Source organism: Lepisma saccharinum, chromosome 11 (genome assembly GCF_977018435.1).
Source record: "Lepisma saccharinum chromosome 11, izLepSacc3.1, whole genome shotgun sequence".
Taxonomy (NCBI): domain Eukaryota; kingdom Metazoa; phylum Arthropoda; class Insecta; order Zygentoma; family Lepismatidae; genus Lepisma; species Lepisma saccharinum.
The window spans coordinates 37,620,230-37,637,124 of NC_139239.1; the positions used below are offsets into that span (position 1 = coordinate 37,620,230).

The 16,895-nt window shown below is 40.2% G+C and overlaps 1 protein-coding gene across 2 annotated transcripts in view; it reads left to right on the plus strand.

The window, feature by feature from the left end:
- The window catches only part of LOC145995207 (lachesin-like), an 828,831-nt gene that overhangs the window by 484,563 nt on the left and 327,373 nt on the right, over nucleotides 1-16,895 (plus strand). For both annotated transcript variants that reach the window (XM_083131770.1, XM_083131771.1), the window contains exon 2: nucleotides 12,821-12,927. In XM_083131770.1, the coding sequence (XP_082987896.1) occupies nucleotides 12,821-12,927 (107 nt within the window). The remainder of the gene's footprint in view (nucleotides 1-12,820; nucleotides 12,928-16,895) is intronic.

Sequence of the window (16,895 nt, forward strand, 5' to 3'; positions counted from 1 at the left end):
TGCTCGGCGTCGACACTAAATTCGCTAAACTGCATTTTCTGCAAGCCATCGAAATCAACAGCATACCCAATCAACAGAGAATCTCCACGTTCGTCGAAGGTAACAAACTGTACATGTTGCATCCTTATCATCCGTACTACAAGTTTCTCCTCGATGGCACGATTCAGATAAACGAATTTTCGTACTGGTCTCACGGTAGAAAAGCTAGCGTTCCCACCATGACCTTGATATCGAATCGTGGTGTCCAGAAAGCAGGAAACATTCCTCTGGCACGTTGGAACGAAACGCGCAACATATATGAAATACACGAAGACGAAGATCTCACCGTTTTCGACGTGAGTGCCGGCGATAAGCTGATCATTCAAAACACGAGTGAAGTACCACCCTCTTTGAATCCCATCACGCTGGTGCTTCTCTTAAAACGTAATCTCTAAACAAAAAAAATGTCTAGGCAGGCCATCGTCGAAGAATTGCATAAACCTGCACGCCGCAACTACGAACGTTTGGCTGTGGTAACCAAGGGCATCGACGACCTCTGGCAAAGTGACCTCGTGGAGATGAGTAGCGGCAATTTGAAAAACGTGCATAAATTGAACAAGGGCAACAAGTACCTCCTCACCGTCATAGACGCGTTTTCGAAATTCGCATGGGCTCTACCTTTGAAGGCGAAAACAGGAACGTGCGTCACGGAAGCATTCAAATTAATTTTTCGCGAAAGCGGTGGCAGACGACCACGGTTTCTGCAAACGGACAACGGTAAAGAATTTTACAACGCCGTATTCCAAAAATTTATTCAAAAACATGGCATTCGACATTATTCGAGCTTCAGTCACATCAAAGCCAGCATCGTGGAAAGATTCAATCGAACCTTGAAAACACACATGTGGAAACGATTCACGCTTCGGGGAAATTACAAATGGGTCGACATCCTGCCGGAACTCGTCGACACCTATAATGATACAGTACACAGAACAATAGGCATGAAGCCAGCTGACGTTACCAAATCTGACGAGCAGCGTTTAATTTCTACCGTTTACTGTCCAAAGTACACTCCCACGACAAAAAAAGCTAAATACAAAATTGGAGACCAGGTGAGGATCAGCAAATTCAAACGCACCTTCGAGAAGGGATTCACAAAAAATTGGAGCACGGAACTTTTTACGGTGGTTCGAGTTCTACCTGGAAACCAACACACGTATATAATAAAAGATAGTAGCGGCGAGATTTTGAAAGGAAGATTTTACGAAAAGGAACTCTCTAAAACAAAACACCCCGACACGTACCTCATCGAGAAAGTATTGCGTAGGAAAGGTGACAAACTGTTTGTCAAATGGCTGGGACTTCCGGAAAAGAGTTGGATCGACGCGGACGAAGTGATCTTGTGAGTACGTGGAACGTGGTGAAGCGTCTACCGGATCCGGAAAGTCAAACGAAGAAAAAGAACGGCGAGTTGCTTCCCGACAGCATCCGCTGTCTGATCGTAGGTCCTTCGGGGTGTGGGAAAACGACACTGCTCGTGGACAATTTTCTCCTCGCACCGAATTGGTTAAATTGGAAGAACAGGCACCTGTACGTGTTCTCGAAAAGTTTGGAGCAATCCAAATACCAGCAACTGATGAAACTGTACGATGGTCTGGACATTGCAACATTCGCCTCGGAAATAAAACCACTCGACGATTGTCGTGAAAATTCAGTCGTTGTGTTCGACGACGCCATCCTGGAAAATCAAAATGAAATTCGCAACTTTTTCACGCAAGGTCGTCACAAAGGAATGGATTGTTTTTACCTAGCTCAAACGTTTTCCAAAATTCCAAAACAGTTAGTGCGCGACAACGCCAATTTCATATGTTTGTTTCGTCAAGATCACACCAACCTCAAGCACGCGCACGATGACTACGTAGGCGGAGACATGAACTACAATCAATTTTCGGAAGGCTGCTCTACTTGCTGGAACGGTGACGATTTCGGATTTGTGACGATCGACATGACGAGGAAACCCAACGACGGAAAATACAGAAACAAAATCAACGACTTTCTAAACGTTGCAACGTTGTGAGAAACGACGTATATAAATAACGTCATGACGAAACGAAAAATCGAGGACGAAAATCTCAAGCTTCGCGATTACCTCGCGAAACGCTTCAAAGGTTGGAAATCCGAGAATCGCGGATTCTACGAAGAGAAGAAACGTCAGGATCAACCCGTGATCGATGCCATCAGCAGTCTAGGTAAAGAAATTAAAAGTGTCACGGAACAAAATAAAAATTTGATTAATGAACTCGTACCGCTCGCAGCTAAAAGTTATGCCGCACCCACACCCATTTCGAGCATTCCTTCGACACCGTTCGAACTGAAGGATGCACCGGCACGACGTCGAGCCATAGGCAGCACGTCTTCGGATAAAATCGAGTTGGGGCCTTTGGCACGAGACTACCTGAGTACGGGGAAATTCGACAAGGATGAAGTGTTCGGATTGTATCCCAGCATGGAAACCAGCGAAGGCGGCGGTGTGGTGTGGAAGATTGGGAAATCGAAGGTGAGCTTCGAAGGCAACGACATTAAAGTCAATTTAGGCGACAAGAATAGTTGGAACAGGTATCCGGGTACGGTGGGACTGTGGGAACTCCTCGCCAAAAAGCAGCCGAAAGATTACACCGACGAAGATTACCAAAGTTACAAGGAAATTCTGATCATGACGGATGCCTTGTACCAGAACAACGACGCCTCGCAGAATAGGGTGAAATCGAGCAGCGGCGAGAAGTAGAGGAATCTCATCAAACCGATTTGGAACCAGGTCAAAACAGGCAGCGGCGTCAAACGCTACAACACGTTACCCAAAGAATTCGTTTGGGTGGACGACGTTAGGAAACTCGTGGACCGATTGTTGGTGATAGCCGGCGAAGAGAATGCAGGCAACCGTAATTTCTACAACGAGAAGGTTGGCATCGTGGACATGATCAGCACGAAACTTTCCAACTTCATCGTGAACGACGACAAGGGCATAGGTTACCTGATCAAAATCATCAACACGCTGCCTCCGAAATTTTGGAACGTGGCCGAAGGAAAGGGACTCGTGAACGACATCATCAACAAGTTACCTTTCGAGATGCATCTACCTGGCTACCAGTACTGCGGGCCGGGTACCAAACTCGAGAAAAGATTGGAGAGAGGAGACAAGGGTGTGAATCCGTTGGACGCCGCATGCAAAGATCACGACATCGCCTACAACACCACGCAGACGGATCTGAATGCACGTCACGAAGCAGACAGAAAGTTAGAGCACGCAGCTTTCGAAAGGTTCGTGAGTAGAGACGCATCGTTGGGTGAACGGGTCGCCGCACTGGGTACCACCATCGCCATGAACACGAAACAAAAATTGGGGTGGGGTATATAAATAACATACAGTAAAAAAAAACAACATGGCTTGCATAACTGATTTGCCACCCGAGCTACTATCTAAAATATTCAAAAAGGTAGTTAACGGAGATGTTAATAAACTTGTAATCATGGCAAGAACGATGCCGGAATTTCGCATCCCTTGTGAAATGGTTCTCAAGGACCTTCTTCGGGAGATCAGCGGCCTGAGGTGCGGTGATCTCAACATTCTGCTTTCGGCTGCAGGGGAAAAATTAAACGATAGGTCGGACGAACTGTACGAGGCGATGCAGGGAAGAAGACAGTATACTGATGATTGGTACAAGTCTATGCAGGAGAAGGAAGATATCACTACGCACATCCTCGCGTTTTCCGAAGCACGAACTTTCTTCCTCTGTTAAAAAAATAATAATATATATACGTGCCAAAAAAAAACTTGATATATAAATAACACATATCATAAAAAAATAATCTTCGGTATATATATATATAAATAACACACATCGTGAAAAAAAAGCAATTAAATTTCTCTCTAACACTCTGACAACTGAAAAAATGAGCGATCTCCAAGCATTAAAACAAATGCTAAATTTGTCAGTCGAGTATGTAAAAATTCAGGAATTGGAAGTCGACAAACCTTACACGATAACTTCCGGTTCAATCGTTTCTACCCAGTATGGTCCCAAGGTACGCCTGTTGCTCAACGCACAATACAGTCTATTTTTACCAGATCGATACGCTAACATGTTATCCGACAAAAAGCTATCTATTTTAATCGAGAACAAAACTCGAATCGTGTACAAGGGGACAAAGGAACTTCTTGGCAAGAAAACGAAGCACGTAATAGAATTTGTGTAACGACTGCGAGGCCTTGAAAATATATAAATAACATACCGTAAAAAAAAACTACACAAAAAAAATCTCAGAATATATATATAAATAACATACCGTGAAAATAACACATAGAGCATCAACATGAAGCCCAAGGGTGTCGTGTACCAGATACCATACTCCAATCTTAAAAATCTAGGTGCCCTCGATGGGTTACTCACCAAGAAACAACGCGAGAAGAAACGTTCTTGCTTGTCGAAAGGACATGGAATGAAATTGCTGCTCAGCACACCTCAATTGAAAAGATTGCAGCGTTCGCGAAAACAGCAAAAAATCGGAGGTTTCATATTCAGCATCCCGGCCATCCTGGCAGCATTGGGGGCCGTTGGAAGTTTGGCCGGCGGAAGTGCCGCCATCGCGAAAACCGTCATCGACTCGAAGAAGAACAAGGCGGAATTGGAAGAACAGAAACGTCACAACCTGGCCATGGAGAAGAAGGGGAAGGGCGTGATGAGAAAGTTTAAAAAAAAGAAACAGAAGCACTCACCAACCGAGACATTGAATCTCTGATCGAACCGTTACAAATCAAACACTTCAGAGGAGTTTTCATGTCCGACTCGTTACCTTCAACCGTCAAAAGAAGAGAATGCGGAGTAGTCAACTTGGACGGTCAAGAAAATCCAGGCACGCATTGGATATGTTACCACAAAAATGATGATAAAGCATTCGTTTTCGATTCTTTCGGAGGTGTTCCACCTGCAAATTTAATTCATTATCTGAAAACGAACAAAACCTCCATATATTACAACGACGAACGCATTCAAGATTTCGGAGACGTGAACTGCGGTCATCTCTGCCTCTCCGTGCTCGCGTTTCTCTCTAAAATAAATAACCCTACGATCGAGGGTTTCCAGAAAGCACTGTGGAACCTCAAACAGCATCACTAAGATGGGCGTGTTCCATCTCACGAGCGAATCTTCAATCTTGAAACTCACGCTGCACGACGACATCGTCTATCCTAAATCCGTGGCTCTGCGTGCATTCTACAGCATGTACCTCATACCTAACGTCACCCAGCACAACAACAAAATTAGCGTTGGAAGCGAACACATCGTCGTCACGCCAGGCCAATACAATCTTTCCACTTTGCAAGCTCAATTACCCAAAGGCACATACCTTTCTCAAAATTCGGTCACGCACAGAGTGGAAATCCTATCCGCGACGGAGACCGTGGACCTGGGCACCATGGGAGAACTTTTAGGTTTCGAGAACGACACCAAACTCGAAGCTGGCATCAAGCACGTAGCAACCAACATTCCTAAATTTTTGGCCATAGAGACTCTGAACGTACACTGCAACGTGGCGGAAGGTATGATCACGAAATCTTCGGACGGATTGTTAGGAAGTCACAAGCAGACGGGAATCATAGCCACTTTCAAACCAAGTTCCGAGTTCATGGAACCGATCATCTACACGCCCTCTTCGCCGATCTATTTTCCAGTATGTCGCAACCGCATAGACGACATAGAGTTGGTGGTGACGAACGAGAAAGGAGACGTGGTGGATTTCGCAGGTGCCACTACGACGGCCATCGTGGAGATCAACGTATAATAAATAACCATACATGTAAAATGGAGCAAATCGAAAGTTACGAATTGCAATCTTTCCCTCCCAACCGTCGCACGTTTGCCAATCTGAACGAGGCGAACAGGGAGATCGAATACGACGTGGACGTAGGCGATGGGTTCATTCATCCTCACAGAGCGGACCTCTACCTTCAATTCGACGTGGTGAAGAAAGAAAATGGAGACGCGTTTCCTGCAGCAGCAAACTTGATACTCGTGGACAACTTCGTGCCTTACCTGTTCTCGCAGGTGGAGGTGAGGAAACACAACACCGTCATCGACAGAATAGATTATCCAGGCATCACGTCGACGGCAGTGGGAACGTTGAAATTATCCAAAACGGACGCAGCGTACTACCAGGCCGGGGGATTCGAAGCCGGGACCAAAATATCGACGAAAAGTCACACGGTGCTCTTTCCCATGCGTCTGCTGCCTGGTTTCTTCTCGGACTACAAGGAGATCATGTGGAAGGGAGGACTGAGGGTCACGTTTCGAAGAGCGGCCAACGACAACGACGCACTGATGCGATACGCTACTTTGGGTCCGGACGGCACCACGCCGATAGCCAACACTTTACCCGAAGCGGCGAAATGCGTCATCCGGAGCATGGAATTGAGAATGCCGGTGGTGGAATACGAAACGAACTACGCCCTCAAGTACAAAGCGGAGATCTTGAAAAATCCGCAGGTGTTGATTCACTTTCACGGTTACCAGTGCGTGCAGAAGATAGCGTCGGGAAGTCACATGGAATTCGACGTGACGACGCAGTTCAACAACATACAGTTCGACATGCCAGATTTCGTCGTAGTGCTTTTTCAGACCGGGCGCGATAACAATCAGGAGAAAGATTCCAGCAAGTTCGACGACTGCAAAATCAAGAACGTTTATCTGAAGAATGGACGCAACGAAGTGTTCCCGCGCGAGAATTACAACCTCGACGTGACCAAAAACGATTACCTCAAACTTTACGAAGCTTACACGGCTTACAAACGCGTAACCGAGGGAAGCGTGGACATGTATTACACGCCCAGCGAATTCAAAGCACGGAGACCCATGACCGTCATCAACACATCTAAGAGGAAGAAGGTTGTGGTCAACGATCGAACCAACATCAAGGTCGTCTGCGAGTTCCACGACGCCTTGCCCGAGGATACTCTATGCAGTGTCATCCTGATTGCAGAGAAGTCCTTCGCCTACGACGTGAAGAACGAGAGGGTCACAGAGCAGTTTTAAAATTCATAAAAAATTGCCACATACTAAAAATCAACATCCAACACATTTTAGGTTATATAAAATTTGTGAAAACCTTATAATACTGAAATATTAAAACAAACAGAGTCCCTTGTAGGTTAGTTCGGTGCGTAAATAAAAAAATGATAGGTTAAGTTATATCACTTAGGATCGTAAAAAAAATTAAAAAATCGTAAAAAAAAAGGATAGGTTAAGTTGTATCACGTAAGATCGTGATATACCTACCAAGTATAAATGGAAAAAATGAGTGCAGTGAAAATTTGTACTAAAACATCGCTAAACGCTATAACATCGACAAAAAATTGTCAAAATATGTCAAAAACTTATATTCGATTGATAAAAAAAAATACCTACAAAATATGATCCTCAAATGATGACGTTCAAACAGTGCATAAATAAAAAAAATGATAGGTTAAGTTATATCACTTAGGATCGTAAAAAAATTAAATAATCGTAAAAAAAGGATAGGTTAAGTTGTATCACGTAAGATCATAATATACCTACCAAGTATGAGTGAAAAAAAAATGAGTATAGTGAAAATTTGTACTAAAACATCGCTAAACGCTAAAACATCGACAAAAAATTGTCAAAATATGTCAAAAAGTGATATTCAATTGATAAAAAAAGAGGATACCTACAAAGTATTGCGTTGAAACAACTAATATACACTACTGATATAAAGCACTAAAGAAATTCTCATTTGAATCTGTCATTGTTGTTTTTCAAGGTGTCTACTAAAATCTAATTTTACGTAGGTCATCGGTGCAAATACGTCATAGTTTTCTTAAAGAAAATAAGAAGTAGAATTCTAAACTGTACTTTAACCACAAGAAAGGACGAAACATTTTACTCTACAGATCGCCATTTTGGAGAAAGTGTTCCACAGATATAGAATGTGAGAAAATCTGAAGCGGGAAAGGCTCACAGCGTGTTTCTTCCCCAAGAATTTTACATTCTCTAAATGTTCACAATAAAGTAAGGGTTTCTATATATATATATGTTTCTCTTGTGTGAACCAAAGGTCTCACGAACATCCAAGCCTCCTATCGCGAAACATAATGACAATGATTACATCTCCTAACCGATATGTTCATATTTACACTTAAATTATATTTTACAATATTTTAAAAAGATACAGCTAAGAGAAAATATGATATAGATCTTTTTAGTTCTTACGGCGGGCGCTCTAGAAGCTGACAAGGGAAGTGGGGAGCAGGGAATTCGCCGCAGACCAACCAGACAACAGCTGTGGTGCCGAGAGATACGACATGGCGGAAATAAGTACTATGTGAACCTCGTTCTACTGGCTGCTGCGTTTATTATCGCGCTGGATTGGTCGCTTCCCCGCTCCTCACTTCCCTTGCCAGCTTCTAGAGCGCCCGCCGTAAGAACTTAAAAGATCTATAACATATATTCTCTTAGCTGTATCTTTTTAAAATATTGTAAAATATAATTTAAGTGTAAACCAAATCAATCAATCAATCTTTTAAAAATGTGAATAATTTTAAGAGCATATTAATTATAATTACCATTCATTTGAAAGTAAATTCCAAATGTACTATCGACACCACTCATTATATTTAGTACTCACAGAGTATTCGCAATTGCACATTGTATACCTAGCTTAAACAATTTAAATTCTGTTTACTTTGAGACAATTATAGAAATAAACCTGGTACTTCTCAAGGCATGATCAACTTTTTTTTGCCTGAATATGAATATGGCGAAACTATCATATATTAGTGAAATATCTAAACTTTAGATAAAGTTAATTAAAAGAATTTTTATTCATAGTTCATTGATTGATTTGCTTATTTCACTTCGCTTTTTGGTTAATGGCGAAGATAATCAGTGATGATATGAAACTGATGAAGAGACATTCACAATGAACACCCGTGCCTAGGCCGGGATTCGAACCCGGGATCCCTGGCGTCGTAACCTAATCCTCGTTTATGTTGGTCGGAACATACATAGGAAAGAATCAATAGAACTGTATCATTGTGAGAAATTGTGTTTTATATAATGAAATTAGTGCGAAATTCGCAATAAATTACAAACTTGATATTTTGTGGCATTATTACTTCATTAACAGTGAAACAGCATTCTTCTGGTTTTACTGTACGTCCCTGAATTCTCCTTCTTAACGAAACCTTGAAATTCACTTTCCCGCTTAATTGTTAAGGCTGAAAAGTCAATTAAACACACTCTCCTGGTGGCATTTAACCCTTGACCTACCGTCATTTTGGTTCTCTGCTGGCTGCATTCAAGTCGACGTGATCTTTTCTAGCCTTTTTGTAACTAACGTTGTTTGCTGAATTACCTTTAGTTTAGTGAGGCCGGCGCAGCCTTTATGACGCCATAACAGTATGTTCCTTCGTTCGCACGGATCGAACACTGCACCGAATGTGTGAAACAACGTCCCCTGGCCGTAACCACCGGTGTTGATAACCGATGGTTATTGGAGGAGAGCAAATATCTGTTTACGTATGTATTTTGCCCCTCTCTCGCCCTCCGCTGTGTTTGTGTGTGAATGAACCTTTTCCCATTCACTTAGTAACACGAGAATGCATATACAGAGAGTTCCTGAATATGATACTAGGATCTTCTAGGACTACAAACAGAACGAACGTTACAAATAATGTTAAAAATGCTCATTGTGAGTATCCATTCATCAATTTCATCATATCATCACTCATTCTCATCGTCGCGATTAGTCTAAAGTGGCAGAAAATCGTCGCAGAAAACCTAATTCAGTAAATCAAATCAATAAAATGTTAATTCTGAAGAAAGTATGAGACGGGTAAGAAATTATTTCTTGATTAAGGACTGTTTTTCGTGAACGTGCACGTAAAAATGGGACCAAAATATCTCAAAATACAAACTAATGTTAAAACACATTTATATAATCTCCTGCGTCTGGACTCGTAGCCAACATAATCCTCTGTAGGGCTCGTGTTGTGTCGTCCCTTTATATTTGTGATTGTCCCTTCATCAATCTCATCACCATTCATCATCATCTTCGCGATTAGTCAAAAGTGCCAGGAAAGTGAAATAAAATCAACTAAATTAATCTGTCTCCCACAAGTACATCATTTATAATTTGGTTAAATGGTCCTGGTCACGGAGCAACTAGTGACGTATTTTGTTTGCTTCTTGCAGTGATTCTGCACACAGAACCCAAAACGTGTCAATTGACACATATATTTTGATCTCAATAACACGTTAACGTGCATAAACTGCAAATGATGCACCTTTTAGTGTGTCAAAATACACACTAAATACAATTCTGTGTGTGAACCTTTGTAAGGCCACAGGCCAGTATATTTATTTCTTACAAGTCGATGCCCTGAAACCAAAAATGTCACTTATAAATACATATCTGATCTTTTAAACGTTATATGTAAATTAATATGCATCCTTAATTAATATTAAGTATTAATATATAAACTATAACATAATCATAAAGAGTAATAAATTGTTCAATTATGCTGTCAAATATAAAATTAGATTGAAGTTAGTTGTCAACTCCTGGGTGCAAAGGACTTTTTCGGACTGCTGATTGAGAAACACTGGCACTAATACTGAAGCAGAAGCAAATATGATTGGCCACAAATGGAAAAAAGAAAATCTATTAACAAATCTGGCTAATTTGGACTAAACCTACAGATTGAAATGAGATCCGAAGCACTCTGCCTCCACTGAGGTTTGAACCTCAGACCCCTTCTTATTACCTATAAAAAAATCGGGTCTTTTCCCAACAACAGTACCTGCAATTTGTTCTCTGTGACTGAAGTTGCAGGTAACAAGCGATGCAGTCTCCTTCAGTATAAAGCAAAACATTCACCGTGCATGCAAGAACAACAGACCAAGTGACATATGTCACTTGTTGCATCTGTCTGAAAGTTCTATGAGAAAACGGTACAGGGCAAGTGACAACCGACAGTTGCAGCTTATGCTGTTTTGGTTCGAAAGGTTCCTTTAATTAGGATATATACACACACATTCACGTAATATGTATACTTTTGCATGTGTGTTGTGAACAGTAAAGTTTTTTAATTGCCCCGAAACATCGAATATTTTGATATTAACATTTGTTTCATATCTTATGACATCAAAATTTAAGTTGAGACACAAACATGTTAAAGCTTGTTTTAAGTCAATTTTATGGTCAGATGTGCTCATCAAGACTACACGCTTAGTTTTAGCCCTAGCTTACCCATGCCGTACGAGAAACTTACATACCTGGGGCGGCTCACAGACCCTCACTTTTTTATCACCAAAATTCAAGAAACCATTTTATTATTGCTCTGCTTCGTTTGCTGATTACATATGTGCCGTAATTTATTATTTATAATAATCACAAAAATTATTATCATTGAAAAAAATAATAACCAATTATTGCATGAGTGTCTCACATATATTTTATCATTCACTAAAACTCACAAAATCCATAATATATTTTATTAATGCTTTTTTGGTTTGTAGAAGCGCAGTTATTTATTAAATATAATAATTACAATAATTACCATCTTTATCGACCAATTGTACACTATCAGCGGCATGAGTGTATCGAATGAAACTCATTGAAAGATGTGCCTGATATGCCCACCAAATGCATTTTGCATCCTAATTACATTACATTTATGTTTTTATTAACAAAAGTAGTACAAAAATATTGGGAACATCCTAGGGAACAATGTAATTTATTTTCAAACAGTTGAAAAAACTAAAAAAATATGGGTGGTGGATCTGCAAGCCTCCTCACCGTCGGTAAGCTAGGGTTACAATTATATCTGAACCACTATGCAATACGTGCCCTCTGGGATTGGCCAATATCTGTCTCTTGGCTGCTACATCACGCAGCCTACTTTTTTTTTAGCTAGTTGTAAAATATGTCACTACAAACCTGTAAACTCACAACATTAACTTAAAGTGAAATACGTTAGCTATAAATGGTAAAAAGCCAAAAAAAAGCGCCAAAATTTCAGTTTCTTTAAAGAAAAGCCTTTTGCAACTCTACTTGAAAGTAATTGAAAATATTTATTTCTTTGCATTTATTGACGCAAGTTAATAGTCATTATATATATATTTTGTATTATATAAATAGTTTTGCACACATGTCAAATGAAATAACGTAATTTTGCCATTTTAATAGATAAGTGTTTATTGTATAGCACCTCACAAAAATGGTACCAGGCCATCTATTTTGAAATTTATTAAATCAATATTAATGATCTCTTCGATTTGAGAAACACTTTGGAAGTTGGGACTGGATAGTTAAATGTTTGTTCCAATGTCATCCTTGAAAAGAGGTACTTACTGGTTGCGTTTCTAATTAATATTTTTCCATTACGGACTTTCACACATAGGTAAGAATTACTTTTACTTTTAATTGTTGCTGTTAAACTAACTCAGAATTAACAGGTGAAAACACAAAGAACAAAAGAGAAAATGATGCTATGCCTGAACTACATGTTTGATATATAAACCCTGCTTGTGTAAAAAGCACCACTGTTGTTACTGTCGTTACTCCGTCTTTCACTTGTACTTTTGCCGTTGTTTTCCAGTAACTATTTGCTTCTAATAATGTAACAATTTTATTATCAACTTGGAAACGTCTTAAATACAGCAGAGTTTCAGAATTTCAACGCACTTCAGATAATTGCTACTAAACGGTATTTCATCTGGTGGCCGCACATACAAAAACACAGAACTTGATTTTTCCTTTTCTCTTTCAGCCCTGACCGAAGGGCCGAAGTTTGCTGAGCCGATTCCGAATGTGACGGTGGCCGTGGGTCGTGACGCTTCTTTGCCTTGCGTCGTTGAGAACCTCGGCGAATACAAGGTAAGTGAATGAATAATAACTTCTGAATAACTGTTTCGTATAAAGCATTAAACATTACTCCCGTGTTTCTGAATCCAAGGCAATGATGGTAAGTCTAATCACAAAATTTCTTCATGTGAAGAGATTACTTACATCCAAACTTCCTGAGTGAAATTCGATATTGTAACGCGTTCCAAAGAATCAGAGGATAAAAGTAGGTATTTTAATACATATATTTTTTTAAGCATCGTTTCCAGAATAGGTCAAGCTTTAACCAAAAATCAATAGCGTTCCACGTGTGTTCTGCCGTGGTGACGCGTAGGATATCCAGTCGGTATCCGATCTTCATTCAAGTTCGCTGTAATATGTCCGGAGGGGATCGAACCGACCTCTTGTGCAATCTGAAACCGAAGGTCTTGAAGGTTCCGTACCTTCTGCCTTATCTTGGCTATAGCTTCAGTAAAAGGAATACAAGGGAGTGATAGGAGTGAATGCGGAAGCCAATGAATAGAATCCAAGATCCTGGGGTGTTTCATTCAGAGGACACGTCTCTGGCCTTCTCCTCGCCCTTTGAATACTCTTCCAGTTTCCAGACGCTTCTGTTGCTCTGCTTCTTTCTTTTGACATCTACCTTTCTGATAAACACGAAGAAGCTACCACCATTCCAACATTAGAAGAGATTCAAATTAGAAAAAGAGAAATATTCTCCTTCTCCCTTATATAACGGCAATATTCGAGAAATACTGTACAGTCATGGACACTGCCACATTGTAGCGATTCCATTGAAAGTCAATGAATTCATTACAAGCCAGCAGTGTCCGTGACTGTACAAACAATGGAGTGTGAAATTGCATACCATATTCCACACTTCTAAGATTTTACATGTGGTAAAAGTTGTATTTTATTATTATATTCATATCAATTCGCAGCAAGGATTTCCCATTCGAGATGTAAGCCTAGTATATGCGAAGGGTAATCCCTATTACTGATTGATTGATTGATTGATTTGGTGTTTTAAGTTCAATTTATGCACTGTAAGGCTAATCGGGACTGGACCTACAGTTTAAAGTGGGATCCGAACCATTATGTGCCTTCACCGGGTATCGAACCCGGGACACCTTGATAACAAGGCGACGACGCTACCACTGCGCCATCGGGGAGGCCCTAATCCCTATTCCTGAGGTCATACGAAAGGTTATCGTGTGTTCATATATATTATCGTTCTCTTTTAAGGAAATTAAAAGAGGGAGATGTTTATTATTGGAATGATAGATTTTCGGCCGAATTAAACTAATTTTTATCTTCAGGATATCATAGCTCATCATTTATACGTGTATACCATCCATTTCTTTTGAGCTTGGAACTAAGAGTAGCAAAAGGAGATTTTTAAGGTGGTAATGAGAGGTTTTTAATCGAAATATGCATCCAATAATACAAGTTTTAGCTTAAAATAACAAACTTAGAGGTGACTCAAAAGAGGATCCAGAAAGCCTGATTTCCATCTACTGTTCAAAGAGGGAACTAATATGAAGTTCAGATCTAGATACAATTAATCGATAATGATCGTGAATGAATTGATGTTTTAAGTCCACTTCTTTTACCGTAAACAATATTTCGGTAAAGACGGAAACAAAAATATGACCTTTGCAGTCCCCATGAGATTATATTTTCCAAATAAGTTTATACTCGGCGTAATTTTTCGAAAAGACTGAAGTACCACACTGTTATCATTTTCAATTTATAATTTCTTTGTATATTTAGCCGACCTAGTGGTTATTAATTACACTCCGCTACGACACCAAGGGTTTCGGGTCCGAATCCCGACCTGAGCGTGGGTGTTCTTTGTGTGTCCTTCATCAATTATATCATATATCGAAGAAAGAGGGGTAAGTTGGCGAAGCGGGTAAGATAACGAAGTCGCAAATTTGGCCCAAAAATCATAGATGGCAGGAGCTGAAAGTCTCATGTGGTGAGGTGTGCAAGCATGATATCCTGAAAGCGGAACCATCCCTGTGGGAGTTACTGAGGGAGAGTAACAAGAGAAAGTTGTTTGTGTTAGGTGCTGGTGTTAAGTTCAAGTAGGTTCTGCGGTCATCGTGTGGAGCGGTAAGTATAGGTTCACTTTGCTGCTTGTACTGTTTCACTACCTTAGTGATTGTAGCGTTCGACATACGTATTGTATTGTTGTTGTTGTTGTTAGGCCTTTTGACGATGTTAAGGGGAAAAAAGGAGTGTTACGGTGATGGGTAAGATAACGAGTGGAAGTCAACGCAATATCGGAGTTCGTCATCTTACCCCATTGTTAAGCGAAGAAATGACGACAACGAAAGCTAAAGAATAAAGGTTCCTAATGATTGAAATCGAATGGAAAGTCATAAGAAGTAATGGCGTGTCTAGTACGTAAAGTAGAATAAATTGAAACCATTATTTAAATGCCTCATCATCTTACCCAGCAGATGGGATAAGTTGACAAAAAATGTAACATTTGCTTACATTTATTGAACTCCGGACACTTTATGACTTTTCACATCGAAACTTGGTCGTCTTTATGACAAGATACCATATTAATTGTCACTGCCAAAAATTATGCGGTTTGGTGAAATAAAAGTGGTTAAAAATCAACCTTTTCCAACTTACCCCTCTTTCCCCTACTCATTGTCGCGATTAGCCCAAAGGGGCAGAAAGCGACTGAAAACAACCTAATTCAATCAATCTTTTACATATTTTTTCATTTGTACTGGGTACAGAGTCTGAAGAAGGCCTTGCTAGAAGGTTGAAACGTTACGTTTAGTTTGGGTTTTAAAGTAAAATAAATTTTCTGCCTCGGTCAGCATATTGAGTTTTTCATTTTTTCTATTTTACCAGGTAGGCTATATGGAATTGAACTGTCTGAACGGTTCGTGTTGTTCAGTGTTTTCCTTACCATAAAGTATTCATAATGAATAAAGTAGCTAGCTATCTCTGAAATGTTGGTATGATATCAAACTCATAGAAAAATGTATTTAGAATCTTATTGGACAAACATGGATTTTCCCACTTGCAACTTCCTTACATATTATAATCAAATTACCAAGACGCAAGGAAACACACAAAATCAAAATATCAGCTTCTTGCACCGAACTCAGTTTTCGTGGCCCGTTCCCCCATTTTCTCTCCAAGCTGTAAATTATGAAACCACGTATCTTGTGACGTCACGACCCTCCGCCTCCTCTTTAGAATTTCCTCCGTCGCAGCCCCGTGGGAGGCTTCCTGTGTAATGTGTCGGTGATTAAGGATTACTTTCATTATGCGCAAAAGTGCCTGGAGCTAACGATGAACGCATCTTACAAAACCGCGAACTCCTCGGCACATCAAAGGCCCCGCAATTTATATGATGTTCGAATATAATGGTTCTTTGGTTTTAAGAAAATAATTCTTCTCCCTTCGCGGTTTAACTTCTTCGCGCTGTTTTCATCGCTTTCCTTAATTAATTACACGGTCCTCTGGTATATTAACACGGTTTCGCATGAAGAAGCACCTATTCTCAAGCACCAAACCAAATTGTCTATTCGAATCGATTAAGCTTAGCGCGACATAATTAGAAGATTTTGGTACTAACTATTATTGGATTACTCTCGTCACTTACAAGGTAGAGTCAAATATAAACCTTAATTTGTCTTTATTTTTTATCTACAGGGTGATTCTTAAAGAAGCGACCTAACAAAATGAGCTGTAACATAAAATATATCACATAAATATTAACATGATTTATACATGATAGTGTGCCGTTGATTGTGATCAGAGCATGTATTGAAAGTGTTGCCTTCACCCGCGTTTTCATATTCGCCGTGACTCGACACAGTGTTTCTGCGGTCATATTCCTGATTTCAACCGAAACGTTGTTCTTCGAATCTTTTTTGCATGCACACTGTCCTTCAGTAAATCCCACAAGAAAAAATCCAGGTTGATAAGGTCGGGTATCTTGGAGGCCACAACCCTTTCGAAATGAC